Source organism: Oenanthe melanoleuca, chromosome 1A, assembly GCF_029582105.1.
Source record: "Oenanthe melanoleuca isolate GR-GAL-2019-014 chromosome 1A, OMel1.0, whole genome shotgun sequence".
NCBI lineage: Eukaryota > Metazoa > Chordata > Aves > Passeriformes > Muscicapidae > Oenanthe > Oenanthe melanoleuca.
The window spans coordinates 25,214,015-25,236,114 of NC_079334.1; the positions used below are offsets into that span (position 1 = coordinate 25,214,015).

General features: G+C 42.4%; 3 protein-coding genes and 1 pseudogene across 4 annotated transcripts; 2 read left to right on the forward strand and 2 right to left on the reverse strand.

Annotated features, from left to right (window-relative positions):
• Positions 1–9,700: 9,700 nt before the first annotated feature.
• Positions 9,701–10,448, reverse strand: LOC130267123 (histone H2A-IV-like; annotated as a pseudogene).
• Positions 10,449–10,743: 295 nt separating this feature from the next.
• Positions 10,744–11,202, forward strand: LOC130267130 (histone H2B 8). The gene has a single exon (XM_056516464.1). The coding sequence runs from the start codon at positions 10,744–10,746 to the stop codon at positions 11,122–11,124; it is 381 nt and encodes a 126-aa protein (XP_056372439.1). The 3' UTR covers positions 11,125–11,202.
• Positions 11,203–11,218: 16 nt separating this feature from the next.
• LOC130267109 (histone H3-like) lies at positions 11,219–21,032 on the forward strand. Of its 2 annotated transcripts, XM_056516443.1 has the most exons (3): positions 11,219–12,606; positions 13,420–13,435; positions 20,721–21,032. In XM_056516443.1, the coding sequence occupies exons 1-3, from the start codon at positions 12,278–12,280 to the stop codon at positions 21,030–21,032; spliced, it is 657 nt and encodes a 218-aa protein (XP_056372418.1). In that variant the 5' UTR covers positions 11,219–12,277. The 2 variants fall into 2 exon arrangements, 1 of the variants encoding a protein (XP_056372418.1); XR_008843062.1 differs by lacking the exons at positions 13,420–13,435; positions 20,721–21,032 and adding an exon at positions 14,420–16,151 and having other exon boundaries at positions 11,760–12,831.
• Positions 21,015–21,680, reverse strand: LOC130267132 (histone H2B 7). The gene has a single exon (XM_056516466.1). The coding sequence runs from the start codon at positions 21,673–21,675 to the stop codon at positions 21,295–21,297; it is 381 nt and encodes a 126-aa protein (XP_056372441.1). The 5' UTR covers positions 21,676–21,680; the 3' UTR covers positions 21,015–21,294.
• Positions 21,681–22,100: the final 420 nt, after the last annotated feature.

Genomic DNA, 22,100 nt, shown 5'->3' on the forward strand with positions numbered 1-22,100 from the left:
CATGGGGATTTTGAGATTTACCTTTCTCTCTCTGTAGATCTTTTTTATATGTATGTTATTTAATACAAGGTTATGCTTGGCCACCCCTGTGATGTGTATTTTCATGTGTATATAGACAGCCAGTGTTTACATCAGTTTACACCTATTAATATAAATTACTTATTCTACAGGTACATATTTATCTTTGTATATCAACATTAATGATGAGAACAGATGAAACTCTTCCAGTTGTTGTGGTCTAACCCCAGCCAGCAACCAAGAGCCTTGCAGGGTCTTGCTCATTCCTCCACCAGTGGGACTGGGAGAGAATCAGAAGGGTAAAAGCAATAAAACTCATGGGTTGAGATGAAGACAGCTGAATTGAGAAAAGCAAAGGCAAAAACTCCAACCCAGCCAAAACCAGCACATTTGGAATTACTGTCTTTGTACAGTATTTATCATTGCACTTATCCAAGGAAAAAAACCCAAAGATTTCTATGCAGACTTTTCTCTGCTGTGACTGCATCTAAGGGTTACAACATAGATGGAACAGAATAGAGAACTCAGTAAAACTTCTGCATAAATGTAAAACATGTTCTTCCCTGTCTATTGCTGCTCTTGTTGTTTGATATCACATACCTTTTCCTTGGCAGTGGTGAGTGTGGCTTTCTCTCCATTTATCTATATTCAAATTACCTATTTTGATCCTTCAGGACTCCTGCAGGAATTACTTTTTTCCCTTTTTATGTGGCACATCTGGATTTAATCACATTATTTTTGGCACATCTTCTCTATAGCTTTGCTTTAATTTCATTTCAAACATATGGGTGCAAGTATTCATGCAGATTGTTCAATTAAGATATTTAATTTGATTTATGTGGTTTAATGAGAATATTCTGCCTTGCAAAATGCCTGCTTCACTTCCCTTGCCCAGTGTTAATTTGCATTTTGTCAAAAAGCTGCAATTTCTTTTAGAACCCATTTCTCGATGCCTTTTAGTTCACTAGATCTCTTTGTGTGGTGCTTATTGTGCAGATAATATTTTTTCATTAATATTTTTTCCAATTTAACCTTTGTTAATTTTTAAGCCATATTTTCTTGATCCTCTCTATATAAGACCTCTTTAAATAACAAGTTTTTATCGTTATACAGGGTCCATTACTTCTTAAGTATTCTTGAGACAAACTCATAAGGACTACAACAGGTATCAGTGTAATTTGTTCCTAAGCAACACCTTAGTTTCAAAGGAATAAACCCCACAGATTATGGAGAGTAAATTTTTATTATAGTAGATTTTACATAGAATCCTTGTTGATATGACAGCAGTATGCAAGTAGAATAGATTCATGCATTACAGTGAGCTTGGGTTATTTTGTATTTTGTATTTCTTGGTTGTCCAAGTAATGCTTACCCAAATTTATGTTTTCCACACCAGGTAGCTTAATTTTCTTGATTTTATTTTTGCATACTTTGTGTGTTACTTTACCAAACTTCTTACCAGCACCCATGGGTATAAGTAACAGTGTGTACATTACTGAGGTATCAAGATACTTCTGAAGATAGGCAAAATTAAATCAAAAGGAGGAGCAAAAAACCTGCTTACAGGAACTCAGGCCTTTCAATGTTATGGAAAAACAAAAAGGAGTTTGAAGCTACCTGAATTCCCTGGATTCTGAAATAACACTTCATTTCCTATATGACATCTTCTATTTTACAGGCAGTCTCATGTTTAATGGACAGTGTTTATCCTTCACTCCTGGTGCTTCATCCACAAGGATTTTTTTATTTTTTTTTATTTTTTTTTACTTAGAGCCAACAAGTGAGTATATGGAGTACAAATATTTATCTATCTACTTTTCTATCCATCTATCTCTCTTTTCCTGTTAACCAAGACAGTAGAAGAGCAATGGCAAAAGCTTTTCCTGGTCAGGCAACATTGGTTGGAAGAGCCCTGAGCAATGTCCTGTGATGTGGGCAGGGCACACTGGGGTGCAGGAACAGGTTTGGTGATGGCAGCAGTGAGTGAGTGAGTGAGTGAGTGAGTGAGTGAGTGAGTGAGTGAGTGAGTGACAGAATGATTCCACTTCTTTGCCCACTCCAGGAGTGTCAGCAATTTAGCTCTTCTCTTCCCCTCTGCATCTACTTTCAGTCTGTCATCCTGACATCCCTCCCAACACTCCTGTCCTTCCCAAAAGACCACCATCCCCTTGAGGAGACTGTTGAAATAATGTGATTTTCAAATTTGACTTCTCTTTAATGATCTGCTTTTCTTTTCAGGGAAGCTGTTAGTTGGGCTGAAGAGGTTACTGTCTCTCAGTGGATCTGCCAGCACACAGAGTTTCATATCCTTAGGAGAATTAATATTAACTTAGAAACTCTCAGTGGTATGTTTTTTAAATCAGCTAAAAGTATCCTGATGGAAATACAGAAAATTGGAGATACAGATTTGGTTCATCTCCTAAAGTAAAAGCTTATGATAGTGTTACAAATGTTTCATCTAAATAAAGTAAGGGAAAGGAATAATATCCTTTTGCATCATCTTTCTAGGGAGATGAGCATCCCAGAGCACTATTATAAGAAATATATAACTCCAGCTAAAAATAGAGCTGGATTTTTGCCAAGAGTGATGATCAACATGACTAGATATTACAGAAGTTGTCTAATTACATGGAGAGGAAAAGAAAATACTTTTGAAAGTTGCAGCACAAGCAAATTCAGGCTTTGTGCACCCTATTGACATGGAGACTCCAAGCTGTCAATCCCTGAAGACAGGCCCATCAGCATGGCCAGTGCTTATTCCCACAAAATAAAGGGGGAATCACAATTTTCACACCTCAGTGTGCACCTAAATTACTGCCAGACTCTCTGAAGTTGGGTCAGTTGGGTCCGAATTTTCATTCTTATTCACCTGGACCACTCTGATGAACCTGGGTCAGGGACTGACTGCCCCAGGGCACAGCAGGATTTCTTCCTGGCTGTGCACTCCTCTAGGTGCAAGCTGGACACCAGCATGGATCACTGTCCTTCTCTGACAGAGCATTAAAAAGCACATTAAAATAATAATTGTACTTTTAGCTATAGTGCTTTAAAGTGTTCTTTTTTTCGTACATTGATGTGTTTATGCTGAAACCCTCAGTAGCTCCTGCTGGTTATCCCCAAATTCAGAGACACAGAAAGGGATAGGTAAGGCTGAAAATAAACAAAAAACCCAAAACAACACCACACAAGAGAAAATTACCAAGTGATTTACAGGGTAATAGCTGAAAATAAGCAAACAAAAAACCCAAAACACCACACAAGAGAAAGAAAATTACCAAGTCGTTTACAAGGTAATAACTTTTTACACTCATGTTCTATTTTCTATAAAGTGTAGCAATTAAATATTGATCTCATTAACACTATCCACTGACACTTCTATTCTGTATGAACTTCTTGTGGCTAAAAGGTCCTTCAGCAATTAGCAGTCTACACACACACAGAGGATTAGAAATTAATGGGAACTTCACTGCCTACAGACATGTGAACTTGGATCTCTGGATCATTATGATTTGGGTGATCAAATGGCAAATCCAACCATCCTTTCGGTGAGGAACAAAATAAATCTTTGTTTTCCTGATATGCAACAGGGAACTTGCCATTACCTACATAGCAGGAACATTTTGGGCTCTCTATCTTTAGGTATTTTGGGTCTCATTAAATAACAGACTCCAGAATTTTAAATTATTTAAAACCATAGTTTTCAATTTCACTGCCTGTCCTCCCCTTGTGCTTGATTCCTAACTCTCTAGAACTGTGACCACCATTTTCTACATTTACTGCACCTTCCAGAATGATCTTAATTAAAAAAAGTCTTCCCACATTTGAAAACCACAAATAAATAAAACAAACATGTTCGATGTTCAGAAGCATTGCAATGGAAATTACTTGAATGTTTAGAAGCACCAGAAAAGGAACAGAGAATAAAACAGGATTTTGTGTCTTTGTACCATTGTAGCATTGTGTGAAATGGTTCTACCCAGCACAGCGTGCACATTCCTGGCCTCTAAATAAATAAACTATTGCAAGAGGTAAAGAAATTTCTGAGAAAAGTGATAAAGGTGATTTAATGCTTGAAATGGCTTCTCCACTAAGCATACTAGGACACCTTCAGAACAATGACCACTATTGACTGAAGATGTTCTTGCTTATCTTTATTACCTAGAAGGTCAGTGGTTAACTCTATCAAGTTTAATGAAGTCTAATTTAATAATAAAATGAGTTACAACAAAAGGGTTACTGATAGAAATGCTGTCTAAATTCCATTGGAGTTTTCTTAAGTAAATGGATCCTTACTCTACAGGTTTTTTTCAAATCAGAGAGAAAAGAGAAAGATGATGATGTGAGGAAAGAAGAAATCTCTCTCCTCACAGAAATAAATTCTGGACAACACAGCTGCTTGCACAAGTCCTAGCACTGGTGGTAAATAGTTCATAAACTGATTAATTTAGTTTCATGCATGTCCTGAGGATCAAGTTTGGTTTTTCCATAAGGTAAACAAAAACAAACAAACAAAAACCAAAGAAATCTCCAAGAAAAAACACCAGTCCCAAACAAGAAACTGACTCTACCCTTTCCCCTCCCCACCAACCCCAGCCAAAACACAAAACCAAAAAAAAAAAAAAAAACCAAAACAAAACAAAAAAAAACAAACTCAAAAAAGCTCCTATTCGAGTTTAATTATTATTTTGTCCTGGGACTCCAAGTTGCTTGTGCCGTTGTTTGTGCTGATTTTCTCATAATTCTCTCAGAAACTACTTGCGAATTCCATAGAGGAATCCCATGACAGGAAAAACCTGTGGCTTCTGCAGGAAGAGGACTTTATTTTTAATTGAAAGCCCTTCCCACATGAGAAAAAGAGGTATCATTTGTATGCAGAGTGCAGAGGGCTGGAACAATCAGCCTCTCAAAGATGTGATACCCAGAGGTGCCTCCTGGAGAGAAAAAATGTTTGTTTGCATCACCCTCGTTACTATGGCAGGGTTGTTTCTGTACCATGCAGCCGTGCACCAAGTTTTCTAGGAGAGAATGGACAAGGGGAGGGGAAGGATGTATTGATCACTGGGTCCTGATAGAAGTATTTTATCATGTAGGATAAACCATCATGCATACCACCATTGACGCCTGCAGAACCAAAATAATATTTTCTAACAGAGCAAGCTGGAACATCCCAACTGCTCCTTGGCATGTTTTGGGTTTGTGGTGGGTTGTTTAAGGTTTCATTTGTTTTTGTTTTGTGTTGTTCTTTTTTTCCCCCTTAGCCAGGGCAGCAGCCGCGGTATAAGTAAACGGAGGTCAAAAAGCACAAGCCAGCAGTTGATAAAAGGAGCAGCAGAAGCAGACAAAGCAGGGGCTGGTTTGATCGGCAGTCAGAGCGAAATGCTCGGCACTCATGGCCGTGCTGCCCTGCAGATTCATCTTCCGCAGATTCATCTTCCGCAGATTCGTCTTCCTTGGCTGCGGATCAAGGGGAGAAAGCGACTCGGGGGAGCGGGTGGGGGGAGGACGGGAAGCGATGGCAGGGACGGTAACCACGGGGAGATGGAGGGGAAAGGAGGAGGAGAAAGAAGCAGGAGGAGCAGGAGGAGCAGGAGGAGCAGGAGGAGGGGAGCTGGTTCCCGGGCAGGATTGGCTGGAAATTGCTGCAGCCCGGGCGGGCGGTGCCCCGGCCCCCGCTCCCGCTGGATCCCGATCCCGGCCTTGGGGGATGCTCCAAACCTTTCACCCACAGCAACGACGGGGATGTCACAGGGTGAAAAGGGAAAGGCACACGGGTTTAGCTACGGCTCACGGCAATCCGATTTTCTGTTGGTGCTAGACACGCTCGAAACATTTTTTGTGACTATGTATTTCAGAGAAATAAACAGTAACTTATTCTTTAAAAACTACTTTCGGGGTCTAAGCACGTCGGGGTTTAAGTGTTTAAGAAAAGTAAACTACTAACGGTATCATTCAAATTATATATATAGAATAACACCACATTTGTAAGGTGTTCCAACTGTATTTTATTTTGGTGAGATATATAAAGTTGCAGAAAGATACTAAAGAAATTAAAAATTGGAGTGAAGGAATTTGAGAGTAATTTAATAAAAGAACTATGAAAGCTTAACCTTTGCATATACTATGTGAGGCAAATATTTTAAAAGGAAGAGCCTGGAGCATCGTGGGGATAGCATGGGTATTAGGTGATTAATTCCATTGCTGTTTGCTCTAGAAAAATACTCCAGCTTGCCTACATTATTGATAAAATTTCTAGTCTAAATGCAAATTATCATGAAAAAAAAAAGAAAAAAATAATTTAAATCACATCTTCCTCTAAGACCTTGGAAGAATGCTTACTACCAAGGAAGCTGGAGCAGTACTTCTATCAGATCACTAGAGAAAAATCAAACATATATAGTCTTTTAATAAAACAAACTAAAAAACCCAAACAAAAACCCTCAAAGCAAACCAGGTGGAAAAAAAAAAAAAAAAAAAAACAAAAAAAAACCCAAAAAAAACAGAACAACGTGAATAAGATTTTTGAAAGGAAATCTAAGGATTGTTTTTGGCACTCTATTTTTACTAAGATAAAGCCTAATATTAAATGTTCTGGTACAACGTCACTTTTTAAAAACTTGATTCTCAGCATCCTTCTGAATGTTTCTACAACTGAGCACAGTTTGATTGATTTTTTTTTTCTAATATATATTTTCTTGCACATTATATCCCCCTGCTTTATGGAAAAACGAAAAGGTATTGGGTAACTACAAGTTAAATAACATTTACTCAGGAGAAGGCCATCTGAGAGATTGCACTACCTTTGTTATGGTGAGTGCTTTACAGCATAAGGATATATTTTGTGTGGTCTTAAAGTTCAGTAATTAGGGTCATATATTAAATCTTTATTTCATGACAAAAAGCATCTGTTGATGCATTATTCTTAAATCTAAAGCCTTCCTCCTGTTTGAGAATTTAGGTTGGCCTGATGAAACTAAATTTGGGAAGGTAAATTCCACATCTGCAATGAAATAAAATACCATGCTTTCAAAAAAACACCACTTTTAACACTCATTTGTCACATACTCAAAGAGGTATTATGATATATTTCTCTCTTCTGTTTCAATATATAAAAACCTTTTATTTAACTGTGGTATGCAGGCAGAGTTACCCGAGGCAGAACAACATTAGTTGTGAATGACTGGTCCAGAGAAATTCAGATATGCAGTAATTGTACAAAAACATTCCAGGCATAATTTAGCTGAAGAAAAAGAGGATTCATCATACAGAACTCATCAGTTCTCCTGTACTAACAAAAATATACTTAAACCCATCACGAAAATCCTGTTGGTGGCATACAACTGTATGCAGCAGTAATTAAAATCTCTGTACAAGGAAACTGAGCTCATTACATGAGCTGTCTCCAGGAGGAAACAGGGCTAGAAAGGGAGAGAATTAAATAGTGAACTTAATGAATTAAATAATGGTCTTAACAAGTTCTAGTGAGGAACATAGCAGGAAAACAAAACAAACACTTTACACTAGGTTGCAATCTACCCGTACCTTATTTTAAAACTGTTAAAATACATGTGTTTTCAAACAAATTTTAAAACATCAGAGGGGGAAGGGGGAAATAAGGAAAAACCCAACAAAACCAAAACAAGCAACTTCCAAGAGAAGCAGAACATAAATACTGAAGTGCCTGAGAAGGAAATATAAACATTTATCTTGAAAAGAAAAGCTCCCTCCTCACACCGTGTTTTCAAGGGCAAAAACAAAACCTGGGAGGCCTCTGCTCCAGGGATTTCAAATGGCCCAATCAGAACCTTGTACAAATCAATTCCCTTCTCCAGGCTCATGTAATCTCTTCCTTCTCTACTAAATATAGACCAAGAGAAGGTTATTTTGCCAAATATGCAAAATACAGCAAAACTGAGATTATGAAACAAAACTAAAAAAAAAAAAAAAAAAAAAAATCCTGAAGTGATTCAAGCTTCAAATTTCAGAATGGTTACGAATAAAGTCCTGATGTTACTGCTGTTTCAAAGTCCAGCTTTGAATGGTAGATGATTAATGCAATTCATTTCAGCAGAGCAGAGATGATTAAAAAGAAGAAGGGGAAAAATAAAAGTCCTCTGCCTATTTTGGGAAAGAAAAGGAAAAGAAAAGCCAAAATAACAAACAAGGAAAAAAAAAACAAAAAACCACGAAACAAAGCAAGAAATAAAACAGCAAACTGACAACCAACCAAAGGAAAATCACTCAACCTGAAAATTGTTTCAGAATCATATACAGCTTAGAAACAGACCCACGATTCTTATCTTGTTTCCAAGCAAGACTTCAGCCGGGCACTCCCACGTTATCTCTGCTTGAAAGACATTTTCCATTAACACAACGCCCCAGTGACTCACTCCTCCGCCTCCGGAGGAGGAACGCTGAAAAGAAAAACAACAAAAGAAAAAAATAGAAAAATAAGGGGAAAAAAAAAAAAAAAAAAAAAAAAAAAAAAAAAAAAAAAACCAAAAAAAAAAAAAAAAAAACCAAAAAAAAAAAAAAAACCACAGAGTTTTCCTCCCCTTAGTTCTCGAGGGACGATTTTAAAGAACAAAGAAAACCCTCTCCAGCCCTTAGGCTTTGCATTCCTGCCTTCCCTTCGGGCATTTTTCTGCACGAAAACCAAACTAAAGCGTCGTTTATCTACATCCATTCCGACAAAGGAGGGAGCGCGGTGTTCTTCACAGTGGGGAAAATAAAAATAAAGGCAAAAAAATCCCAGAATTGACCTGTTCGGAGCAGAGGAGAGCGGAGCTGTCGCCGTCTCCCCGCAGCGAGGCCGCCCGAGGCTCCAATGGCGGAGAAGCTCCTCCCTGAAATTCCCGGTCCCTCGCGTGCTGCCGTGATTTATGAGCCCCTGACACCCCGAGAAGAGGGATGCGGTGGCTGGCAGCTTCAGACACCCCCAAATCCACACCGCCAAGGCCCTGCTCCGCTTCTCGGGGTGCCAGGGGCTCCCGCAGCCGAGCAGGCCCAGCCTGTCGTGGCGACCGAGGGCCCCAAAAAGGACAGCTAAGGCTACCAGATCCAAAAAAAGTGCTACCGAGGAGCTCAGCCAAGCCAAAGGCAGCAGCACCCAGGAGATCATACCGTATAAGCCAAGGGCACTTTTTCAGTAAAACGCCAAGAGCACTTTTAGACACTACTCATGCTGTCAGGATGGAAGGGAAGGAATGAAAATATCAGTTCAAGCGCAGACTAGTACATCATTACTCCCTTCCCCGTGTCTATGTGACTTGCTGTACACGAACTCACACTCGAGTCAATTCTGCAACTGTCATCACTCATCGCTTAACTCAGAATTCCTGACGATACCTTTTGGAAGCACTCTAGGAAATACAGTTTTCTCACTATTGCCTGAAAGTTTAAGTTGCAAATGAGAAAAAACAGATCCAGGGAAAGCAGAAAAGCGCAGCAAGGGCTGCGCAGAGGGCACTGGAATATTTTCCACCGCAGCAGCGGCTGGCGGGCAGCGGAGGGGCCCCGGCCCCGAGGTTTGAACGCCCCGCGCTCCAGCCCGATTGGCGGCGGCCCCGAGCCCGCCCCGTCCTTCCTCCCCCGGGGAGCGGAGCTTCACCCCTCGGGATCCACCGCAGGCAGGCAGCGAGCCCAGCCTGGCAGAGCTCGCTTCTCAAACCCTGCTGGGGTGACCGATTTCATCAGCAGCAACCGCCACCTTTTATTAATCTGCTTTCAAAAAAGGGCAATTGAAGCACATTTACAGAAATGCTTCAACTTGTAAGGTAAAGAAAAAAGCTGCAGATCAGCAAGGCAGAATGTAAATATGTATATATAGCATTTTAGACAGCCGCCCCCTGGAGATTTCACGTTTCTAAGTATATTAACACAGCATGTATCTATAAGATCAAGCGTTCCTGCTCTTTCTAGGAAGATGTGGGTGGCTCTGAAAAGAGCCTTTGGGTTGTTATTCAGATGAGTTTTACTTGGCTTTAGCCTTGTGGCTGTCGGTCTTCTTGGGCAGCAGCACGGCCTGGATGTTGGGCAGCACGCCGCCCTGCGCGATCGTCACCTTGCCCAGCAGCTTGTTGAGCTCCTCGTCGTTGCGGATGGCGAGCTGCAGGTGGCGGGGGATGATGCGCGTCTTCTTGTTGTCGCGGGCCGCGTTGCCCGCCAGCTCCAGGATCTCGGCCGTCAGGTACTCCAGCACGGCCGCCAGGTACACCGGGGCGCCGGCGCCCACGCGCTCCGCGTAGTTGCCCTGCGCAGCAGCCGGTGCACGCGGCCCACGGGGAACTGCAGCCCGGCCCGCGACGAGCGCGACTTGGCCTTGGCGCGCGCCTTCCCGCCCTGCTTCCCGCGCCCGGACATGGCTCAAAATGTAGAAAATGTAGAGCCGAATAGGCCAAAAAAAGCTACGCAAGCTCGGGTTGGACGCAGTGAAAAAGGATGATTGCACCAGAAGATGTAATTCTGCCCTTTTATAGCTTCCTTCTGAGGCTCTCTTGGACTTCTGATTGGTGGATGCGAGGATTGTGAATTTACCCAATGGGAATGCAGATGCATAAGTTGACCAATGGACGATGAGCACTATCTGACGTCAGGGACCCGATTTGTCCAATGGACAAAGACAGTGTTGAGTCATCTCATTTGCATACCGTCCCTATAAATAAGGGCTGACTCCGCGATTCTGCCTGCGTCGTTCCTGCCGTAGTCAGGTAAAGACAGATCTGCAAAATGCCGGAACCAGCTAAGTCCGCTCCCGCTCCTAAGAAAGGCTCTAAGAAAGCTGTCACCAAGACTCAGAAGAAAGGTGACAAGAAGCGTAGAAAGACTAGGAAGGAGAGCTACTCCATCTACGTGTACAAGGTGCTGAAGCAGGTGCACCCCGACACGGGCATCTCGTCCAAGGCCATGGGCATCATGAACTCCTTCGTCAACGACATCTTCGAGCGCATCGCCGGCGAGGCGTCGCGCCTGGCGCACTACAACAAGCGCTCCACCATCACGTCGCGGGAGATCCAGACGGCCGTGCGGCTGCTGCTGCCCGGCGAGCTGGCCAAGCACGCCGTGTCCGAGGGCACCAAGGCTGTCACCAAGTACACCAGCTCCAAGTAGGGCGTCTCGGACCGTCACTCTCAACCCCAAAGGCTCTTTTAAGAGCCACCCATATATTCAGTAAAAGAGTCGATCACACTGGTTCCTCTCGGTGAGTGGTACTTAAATCTGGTGGTGTTTTAGTCCCTGGGTTAGAACGTGCTGTTTAAAGATTAGGGGGAAATGCTTATCCTGTTTAAGCATCCGGAAGGATTTAGGTCGTCTTGTCTGTCCCGTTCTGACAGTTGGTCCCGCAGGTCTATAAAAAACATGTTAAGTACCTAAATTAAAGCTATTAATGGTTTCTTTATTGGTTTTAGAGTATTTATTGGTTTTAGTTGCTCACAATGACGGTTAGTCGTCCTCTTTAAATATTAGATGTAATTCTGAAGTGACTTGGCTACAAGCCACTTTGGCTTGTTTACCCGGGGATTTAGTTATTACTCTGTAACAACTAAAAGTCGATATTTAATTAATTCTATAGCGGCAAACACAGCAAATGCGTAATGTAATAGAGAATAGCCTAATTTTCTTGGTCCTAGAAATTTCGTAAGCGGTACACTTTATTAATGTATCCGACGGAGTGGAGAATTAAGAAATCCCTACGTGACAACAGAATAAGAAATTAGAAGTGATATAAGAGACTCTAGGCGGGGGGAAATTAAAAAATAAAAAATAAACAAAAAAAGCCCCAAAAACCAAAAATGAGCGCTTTAATGAGCCTCACGTAGCTAGGGATGCGCAGGGAAGGCTGTGTTTGGCTAAACGCCTTTTACGAAGAGGTTAAATCCTGGCTGTCCCGGGCTGAGGCCGCGAGAAAACTACTGCAGAGCCGGAGTAAAAACTCCGCGTCTGCTGGCGGGCTGCAGCCTTGGGAGCGCTCCGGGCCATCGCCATTCCCGCTCTGCAGGGCGGAGCTGCGGGATTAGAGGACAGGGAGCGGAGCTGCTCCCGCGGAAGGAGGGCGGGCGGTGCGGAGCGGGAAGCTGCTGCCCCCCCGTCCCCCCCTCACCGCCTCACAACGCGCGGGATTTTCAAACTCTGCCCCTGGCCAATGGCAGCCGTCCCTTGGCTCTGGCCAATCACAGCGCGCTGGCGGCTATAAATATCGGCCGCTGTGGCCGCTTATCGCTCAGTGTTCTTTCGCTTTCCTGCCGCGGCTGTTGTGTGAGCGATGGCTCGTACGAAGCAGACGGCGCGTAAGTCGACGGGCGGGAAGGCGCCCCGCAAGCAGCTGGCCACCAAGGCTGCCCGCAAGAGCGCGCCGGCCACGGGCGGCGTCAAGAAGCCGCACCGCTACCGGCCCGGCACGGTGGCGCTGCGCGAGATCCGGCGCTACCAGAAGTCCACGGAGCTGCTGATCCGCAAGCTGCCCTTCCAGCGCCTGGTGCGCGAGATCGCGCAGGACTTCAAGACCGACCTGCGCTTCCAGAGCTCGGCCGTCATGGCGCTGCAGGAGGCCAGCGAGGCCTACCTGGTGGGGCTCTTCGAGGACACCAACCTGTGCGCCATCCACGCCAAGCGCGTCACCATCATGCCCAAGGACATCCAGCTGGCCCGCCGCATCCGCGGCGAGCGCGCATAAACTGCTGGCAAACGGAGACTTCTGATCAGCGAAAACCCAAAGGCTCTTTTAAGAGCCACCACCACGTCACTTAAAGAGCTGTAAATTCCTACTTACAGGTAAAAAGTTACGCTTTTCGCAGGCAGCGACATTTCACGTCTCAAGTAAGTACCAAACAGCGTGTAAGTCGTGTTTCGTAGGAACTCGATACTGCATTTTCACCAAACTCTTGTGCAGTTAATTCTTCTGAAGTTCTTTTCTGTAAGAAATGTTTGTTTAGGGTGGGAAACTGCTTCCTACGCATTTTGTCTACTTTTTTGTGCTTAAGAAACATCTTGCCATTGAATAGGAAGATACCCACTTGAAATATGAGTTTAAAGTCTTTGTATCCGTCTTTAAATCATTTGGTGATACTATTTAAATTTGTAAAGGAAGAAACTTATAAAATCCTTGTCTTCAGAAAAATTAAAAATCAGTCTAAATGCATCCTGTGTACTGTAAATGTTATGCTGCCTTTATTTTCCTCGTTTAATTTCGCGGTTTTTCAGATTGCTTTGTTCTGCTAGCAGCAATATTATATCCTGGTCCCCCCCCGCTTTTTTTTTTTTTTTTTGGTTTTTTTTTTGGTTTTTTTTTTTTTTTTGTTTGTTTGTTTTTGTTTTGGAGGGCTCGTGGGGCTCTTTGTTTTACTGAAGGTCCTAAAGCTCCTCTCCACCTCCCCGTGAAGCGCTCTCTCTCAGTACTTTCCTCAGTGCTTTATCCGTCCTGGTTGACGATTGGATGTCCTTCAGGCATTTTCAATCCACCTCCAGCACTATTTATTCCCGAGATAAATGTATTTCCAACAGCGGGAGAAGGGGATGTGTGTGTGGGATGTAAAGGGGAGGCAAGGATGTTTTCTGAGTCCTTTTTCCAGGTGGTGCGTTCCTTGCTTGGTGTCTAGAAAATGACCCTAGTGAACATCTTTAGTGGTTTTAGGCTGCACCAATTTTCTGTCAATGAGGCTCTCCGATTTGTTAGTTGCCACAGAGGAAGTGTTTTCTAAGAAATATCTGTGCTTGAAAACAGGTTTAGAGTAATTTTTAATTGAGGCTCTTCCCTATTTGTCGTGTTCAGTGATTTTTGTGAACCTACCTGGAAAACAGATTTCTCCCTTACTGTAAATTCAGTCACACACACCCTCTTGTTCTCCTAGTAAATAGATCTGTAGTCGCTAGAAAAATGTACATTTCTAAAATTATTTCGGACTTTACGACTCCTTTATGTATTTTAATACGGCAGGTAGTTTTTGTAATTATTGGGAATTATGTCGATGCTACAAATGAAAACCTGTGGCTTTAAAAGTGGATCGAGCTAGACACAGCTTTCATTTAAACTGGCAAACAAGGGGCCACTGAGAAATTATTAGAGTAAATATTTCTCCTGGAAACCTGAGATTGCAAGGCTCTTGGTTTACTGTTAACTGCTGATGAGCTTCATTTTAGGAATATTTCTTTCTCTGTGTCAGAAACTTGGACTCTGCAGCAAAATCTGGCCAATCGAGCGCCTCGGCTCCATTTTCTCTCCTCTGTTTTTCTCTCTTTCAGCCATTTTCTGTTTCTGAGCCCCGGAGGCTTAAAAGGGAGGGGGAAAAGCATCGGGAGTAGTGCTTTGGGAATTAAAAAGTCTATGCTGAGATTTATTCATCCCCCCAGATTTGTTCATTGACATAGGACTTGTGTTTTTCCGAACGGATTTTTTTTCTTCCCGTAGATTACCACCGGGATTGCGGAAATGAATTTTAGAGAGAGCAAACTCATTTCATGTTACTGAGACGGCCGAAGATCTGTCTACCTGGAGCTGTTTGCATCTGCTTATCATAATAAAACAAATTATTAAATCAAGTAAAATAGCTTCTTCTAATACTTTAGAAGATGTTTTGTATTTTATATAAGCCATCGATCAGAGTAGTTACATTTCAGCAAAATGTAGCATCAGAAATGATACTGTTTGGTTTGGTTTTGGGCTTTTTGGAATATTCAAGAAAGAAATTATTTTTGAGCGGCGAGACAGGGAAATAGGTTTTATTTGCCTTAATCTCTTGTTATTTCTCCTCTAGTCTTATGAAGACTTCATACTGTTTTGCTAAATTACGTTATTTGGATTTACTCAGAGGGAGTTGTGAGCTTGAATTAAAAAAAAAAAAAAAAAAACCACTAATTTCATCAGCTGAGAAAGAAAGATGTGCAATGCACAGGTAACTTAGTGCACGATTCCCTAATCCAAGTGAGAACAAAAGTGGAGGTTCCTCTGGTGCAAGCAAGGTTCAGCTGCATTTCTTTGCTTTTTGCAGGGGAACCTGAGATAAAAGAATGCTGCCCAGTCAGAGCTGGATGTGAGCAAGACCTCTGTGCTGAGCAGCTGAGGATTGGCTTGAGAGCTGCTGTTTGCAATCAAGGTGCTTTTGCAGGTGATTTTAGATGATCTGGCTAGGACTCCTCCTGGCCCTTTAGCCATCCTTCATGGATGAGCCGGCTCAAATTAAAATCATGGCTTGAAAGAATGTTCTTATCAGTCCAGTGGGTAAAACAGAGCCTAGCTACTGATATCCTGGTGAAAAACTTCATTTCATCCAAATACATAGAATGTTAGATTACAGCATCTTTCTAGAACAAAAATACTTCAATCAGTCCTATTTGACAGCTATTAGTTTCTTTAACAATCTGAACAGAGATATATACATATGAAATCAATGTTTAATTTGAATTAACTATTGTAATGTAAATATTTTATGAATGTGGTTTCCATGCAGCCAGTATGCAAGGTAGGTCCTAAACACATTTTCATTTTCAAATCCTTCTTGTGGGCTTCTTCACAGTCTGAATCACCTGTTGGTTGCAGTCCTCAGTAACCAGCAAGAGAGAAGTTTGAACTCTGCCAGTGCAGCTCTGCTCCAGCCCTGCCCTGCTGCATCATTGCCTCTCTTCTCTCTCTTGAGTCATATTTTATCTTCAAGATGGGTTTCAGCATGTTTCAGATGATAGTTGTGCAACAACATCATCACAACAATATAAACTTTTATTAAGATATCATATATTAGAAAGTATTTTGTCAGCTACTCCTGTTATGGAATTAATTTCACTGGCCACAATAACAGTGGGTCCTGATCAGTCTGATCCTAGGATGCTGCTGATTACTGCACTTTTCCAAGTTAAGGTTTCCAGTGTGTCTTTTATTTGTTCTCAGGTTCCAGCTTGAGCTGGGTGGATATGTAGAGTGACCACTACACCAAAAATTAACCTTCAATCCCACACAGGCCACCCAACACTCACCTCCCAAGCCCATCACTTGCTTCTGGTCCTTTGTCTCTGTTCTTTGTTTTTTTGGGAGACTGTTTGTGTTTTTCATCTGACATTACCTCAATTCTTGAAGTTGTTTCCTTGGTCCTTCCTTACCTTTTTCATTCTGTTTTGGGCAAGTTGTAGGTAAGCATCATTAGCTTTTATTTTGGTCAGCCCTTGTAGCCTACTGCTACAACTGCTCCAGCCACTGCTGTTATACCACATTAATACATCATTAGAATATGGAGAATGCAATTAATGAAAATTTACTGTATAAGACTATGAAGTAACACGAGGTGGAAAGCTCTGTTCTCAGTGAAGCTCTTATGGCAATACCAGGGTTTAGTAGTAAAAAGACAACAAATTAAAAGAGCATTATTATATGTAAAAACAATGCAAACAGAGTTTGAATTAAACCCATTTGTACAGAAATAATGTGCACTGTGGTGGCAAAGAGCAAGTCAAGGGCAGCATGGTCCTGCCCCAACACTGCTCCCTCCTCACCTTTCCCATCTGGGTCACCTGGGGGCTTTCTCAAGGTTTCATGTATTGACAATGTTCGGTTCCATATCTGTTTCCCTGTCCTTCATGTTCTTTTACCCTTCAGCACTATGAGGTTTTGCTAGTTCATTAACATGAAGATGCTTTTTTTAATGGGCTTCATCACTTTGTCTTTACACATCAGCCAAGTCTGTACTATGTGTTGCCATCTATTCTCACGTGATGGTTAAATGTAGTTAAGATATTAAAAAACTAATTATATATTCTCTGTGTCCTTATTGCTTCTCTTCATTTTATTCTTGCTCATCACTATCTATTTGTGAAGATCTTCCATTTTATTGAATACTGTCCCCATACCACGAATATTTGATGTATTTGTATCCCTTTCTCTTTGCATATGGATTTTTACTTTTTTATGCTATTCCAAGCACAGCACTTATCCATCCAGATGGATCTGTAAACTATACAAAATTTTGGCCTTTAAGAACCTCAAATTATAATGCCATCAATTGGAAAGTAACTGATCCAGGATATAATTTTCTGAAAGTGTTCCATATGATCCCATGAATTTTAGGGCCGTATGCCAATGCTGTAGTGAACATAAGGATCTAGAGGCTAAGGCATGATGTAAGAAGCATGACCAAAAACAAACAAAAAGGAAAGAAACAAACAAAAAAAGGTGTTTCTGAGAGTTTTTCAGGACTAGCTGAAGTCAGATGTAAATCTTGGTGTGTTTTAGATGCCAATTCAGTGTGCTGAACATTTCCTGAATTAATTCAGACTACTAATAGTATATGAAAAACAGGTAAAATCTCCCTTGCACCAATGCAGTGATAAGTAGCCCTTGAGAATTTCTGAATTCTTTGCTGCAGTCAGCTAGCTCTGTCAGAATCATTGTCACACTGAGATTAAAGGACTTCCAAGCAACAAACAGGGGCAGCTGCAGTTCAAGTTAGTTATGTTGTGAAATAGAACATTAAGGAAAGTTTTCTTTCCCTCCTTTCTCCTAACTGAAGTATGCTGCTAGATGCTGAAATTGAATGTTATTTTCCTTATTTGGGCCCATTTTTATCTTCCCATCAGTTCTCCCAGGCAGACTGATCTGACAGGTTGTGGTTGTTTTGTTTTTAGGAAAAAGGAACATGTTTGGGAAAAATTAAGATCATTGCATGGATATGGACTAGTTACTCCCAGGAGAGATGCATTTAACAGTCTAAGAGTGGTGACTATGCAGACACCAAAGAAAGCTGGAGGGTTTGCTAATATTTGTCACTCTTGGGCTCCTTTGGTATTCTCAGAATTTTTTCCAGAACAGAAGTGTCACCCCACCTCTGCATCCAATTCTTGAAAACTGTGACAGAGTCAGCAGCATTTCCAGGCCAGTCCTTGTTGTTTAGGCAGGTGCATGCACAGTTTGAGTTCACCTTACAGCAGCAGTATGAGTGCAACCAAAACAAAAATAAAATGAAAAGTTAGTTCAATATTGATTACAGACTGTCAGGACTGAATTATAATTGTTATATATGTGTACATGCAGCCATTACACATTTTCAAAGATTGTAACTGGGATCTTTAAATAGGAAGGATAGGAAGTTCTGAACACCTTTCTAAATTTTTTTAAATTTATTTGCCCTGAAATGCAAGGCCATAAGAGTACATTAGAGGTATTTCATAATACACAGTATTTTGCAAGCTGTATATGTTGTATTTTAAGAACATTTTCAAGTACTAAAACTTTTTATCCTCTGGAGTTTAGGGGGTGAGACTGGTTTTGGGTTTTTTTAGCACATTGTAAATAATGTTTAAGAGTTACTTTTAATCCTCAATTTGACTAAAATCTACAGGATGACATTTACACTAATTTACCCAATGGTCCAAGGATAGACACAGAACTCAACTCTACAGGAGAGACACCCTCACCCCTGTCCTCAGAAATGTAAAGCAGAGCTCCCAGAGCTTCTGTCAGGTATTTACTGTTGCCAAAAGGATGGTATTCTGCTCCTCCTTTTCTTGGATACCTTTCCACAACTGTTTCATTTATCCATCGGTGCTAATAATGATGTCTTAGTTTAACTTTCTGGTTTTGGAGTTGCTAATTGCTTTTGCTTTGTAAGTGTAACAGGCTCGTGTGACTGGAGGGTGTCACACCCGTGCTGATGGATCAATCACTTTGAAGTAGAAGACTCCAGTTTAAATGAAGGAATCAAATGGAAGGTTGGATAGTGGTGCTTATAAAGGAGGTGACTGACCAGGAAAGCCAAAAGGGCCTCACGTGAGGGAAGAAAAAAAATCAAATGCACTATGATACATCCCTAAATGCTGGAGTCACAACTGCAAAACAGGCAGTTGCCTAAGTTATAAAATAGATTCTGTCATGTAAATTTACAGTTTCGTAAGAGAAGTCTGAAGAGTTTTGAACAAAGTTGTCTGCTGCAGAGGGAAATAGAAAAATAAAAAAGCATTTAAACAAGCAAGCAAACAAACAAACCCCAGCATAACCAACCAAACCCAGAATTATGTATTTATGTTCCTGTATTTGGAAAAAGTAGTTTGGATAGATCTGTCTATTTTACAAAAAGACAGTAAATTCCTTTTTGAACATGTATCTTCTACACCTTCTAGGGCATAAGTGAGAGGAGGAAAAGGAAGAGATAAATTTCTTACTCTAGAATGTGTGAGTCATTAATAAAAAAGAAGGATGCTGGAGCATGAGGGTTTTGCTAGAGCAGCACTTACTTTGTCTTCTCTTTTTCAAAGAAGCTACACAAAATTATGCCAGTGAAAATATTTTATAATGCTGTAAGTTCTCAGAGTATGAAGACCTAAATGCAAATTAAAACAGAAACCACACCAAAACAAAATCCCTGAATGGTTCTCTGGGAAATTCTTACTTTTATACTTTTTAAACAATTACTTATTTCTACATCAATATTCCTCTATTAACTGTAAAGACTATTGTTGCCCAAAATCAGTAAAAATTTGTGAAAATGTTTGCTGTTAAAAATTAAAAAGGATATATGCCAAGTGGCCTCAAATATTTTTTGTAACATTAGTTTAAACTCAGTATAAATTAGTTTATTAGTATCTGTGTCAGGAAGGAAAAATGTATTAGTTTATACAATTCCGTCTTAATCCAGGAAACTTAGTAGTACTAGAATATTAATCTGTATTTTAGTGTTGATGACTAAAAATATGAGTAGCAGTCCTATTTCAGATGCTGCATGCTTAGCAAGTAGATAAGGCAAACATTAGCACCAGAAACTTGAAATAATCTTTCATTTCCATTACAGTCTGGACTAAGAACAGGTCTCCTATTTCCTAGTAGGAAGCATTCCCAGAAAATGTTGTTGCAACCAGTGGCTTATTCCTTATGGCCTGTTCTTTCAGAATTCTCTAGGGTCTCAGAAATGGTCAAAAATATTCTAGATAGGTAAAGGTATGACAATATGTACATTTTAGCATGTGTGTGTGTGCTTGTGTTTTCAGGGAAACAAACAAACAAACATTAAAACAAATAGAGGCCACAGAATAGTTCACACTTTAATTCTCTCTATGAAAGTTTGACATTATATTAAATAAATAAATAAAATCCTCCAGCTAGGACACAGTATGAGTGTTTCCTTCCCCTCCTATTTCAAGCAAAAAGATCTTAGTAGCAGAAAGAAGCTGTAGTTCGCAGAGGACGAGGTTGGCCGAGATTATATAAATTTTCCCAAGGAAGGTATCAATGCAGGCCAAACAAAAAATTAAATAGGAGCGCTTGAAGCCTCCAAGGCGAAAGCAGAAGCCGGGAAGAGCGGGCAGAGAGCAGCGGAGGGGCGGGGCAAGGCCCCGCATTGGTAGGATTTTGCCGCAGACCCGCGGGCAGCGGGGAAGGAAGGGAAAGGGGCTGCCGGAAGAAGGTGCCGCAATCCCGGCTCCTGTTCCCGGCGGAGCCGCAGAGCTCCTGAGGAACTGTCCCGCGCAGGGGGGCCCGGGCGGGGCGGGACGGGACGGGAGAGCGGCAAAGGGAGGCGCGGGCTGAGAGCGGGGCGGGATCGGACCCTCGGGAGAGGCGGAGCCAGCGCGCGGCCGAGGCGCCGGGCCGGGAATGCCGGGCGGGGGCGGTGGGCGGGGCCTGGGCACGAGACCGCGCCTCCCGCCGCAGTCCTCAACCAGGTCGGCACCCGGCGAATAAAAGGCTCCTGAGGGTGCTCGGCGCTGTGTGCGGCAGTGTTGGCAGGAAAGGCGAGATGTCTGGTCGGGGCAAGGGCGGCAAGGGGCTCGGCAAGGGCGGCGCCAAGCGCCACCGCAAGGTGCTGCGCGACAACATCCAGGGCATCACCAAGCCGGCCATCCGCCGCCTGGCTCGGCGCGGCGGCGTCAAGCGCATCTCGGGGCTCATCTACGAGGAGACGCGCGGGGTGCTCAAGGTGTTCCTGGAGAACGTGATCCGCGACGCCGTCACCTACACGGAGCACGCCAAGAGGAAGACGGTCACGGCCATGGACGTGGTCTACGCCCTCAAGCGCCAGGGTCGCACTCTGTATGGCTTCGGCGGCTAAACTGCAATTGTTCAAGTAGATAATGTCTAAAACACAAAGGCTCTTTTCAGAGCCGCACACAGATTTCATAAAAAAGAGCTTGTTATTGCTAAAATTAGCCGTGCAGAGTGAAAGTAGCCTCAAAAGCTAGTACCTTTATTTTTGCATTTGCGTCACGTAACTCACTTAAAACAAAATACTAGACCGTATTAGCGATCACAGCTCTATTAGGAACGTGTGGTGGCTCTTAAAAGAGCCGTTTGGTTTATAATTTTAAATCCTTTTACTTGGAGCTGGTGTACTTGGTGACAGCCTTGGTGCCCTCGGACACGGCGTGCTTGGCCAGCTCGCCGGGCAGCAGCAGCCGCACGGCCGTCTGGATCTCCCGCGACGTGATGGTGGAGCGCTTGTTGTAGTGCGCCAGGCGCGACGCCTCGCCGGCGATGCGCTCGAAGATGTCGTTGACGAAGGAGTTCATGATGCTCATGGCCTTGGACGAGATGCCCGTGTCGGGGTGCACCTGCTTCAGCACCTTGTACACGTAGATGGAGTAGCTCTCTTTCCTTGCTCTCTTGCGCTTCTTGTCGCCCTTCTTCTGAGTCTTAGTCACCGCCTTTTTAGAACCTTTCTTCGGTGCTGGAGCAGATTTCGCCGGCTCAGGCATCCTTAACGTTTTTTTTTTCCCAAATCGTCCCCGTAGCACAACGTCGAAAATGGCGCCTGTGCCCCCTATTTATAACGGCGGTATGCAAATCAGAGGATTGTAATTGTTCCATTTCTATTGGAGTAAAAATACCAACGTAATTTCAGGCACTTCCGTCCTGTAACTGCCAGAACACAGGCTCCGCATTTATACAACACCAGTTACGGTTAGGGTTTTGTTCCAAGAGAAAAATTCAGTACGCGATTCAAACTGCACTGGGCGGGTATTTATCATCACTAATCCGAGCCCTTTTACATTTTAACTAGAAGTTCTCACTCTCCTACATGTTTTTACTTTAGCTGTAGATTTCGATTTTTATGAAAACCCTAGTAGCACACACAAACACGTTAGTAATAAACAGCTCTTATTGTGAAAGTTGTGGGTGG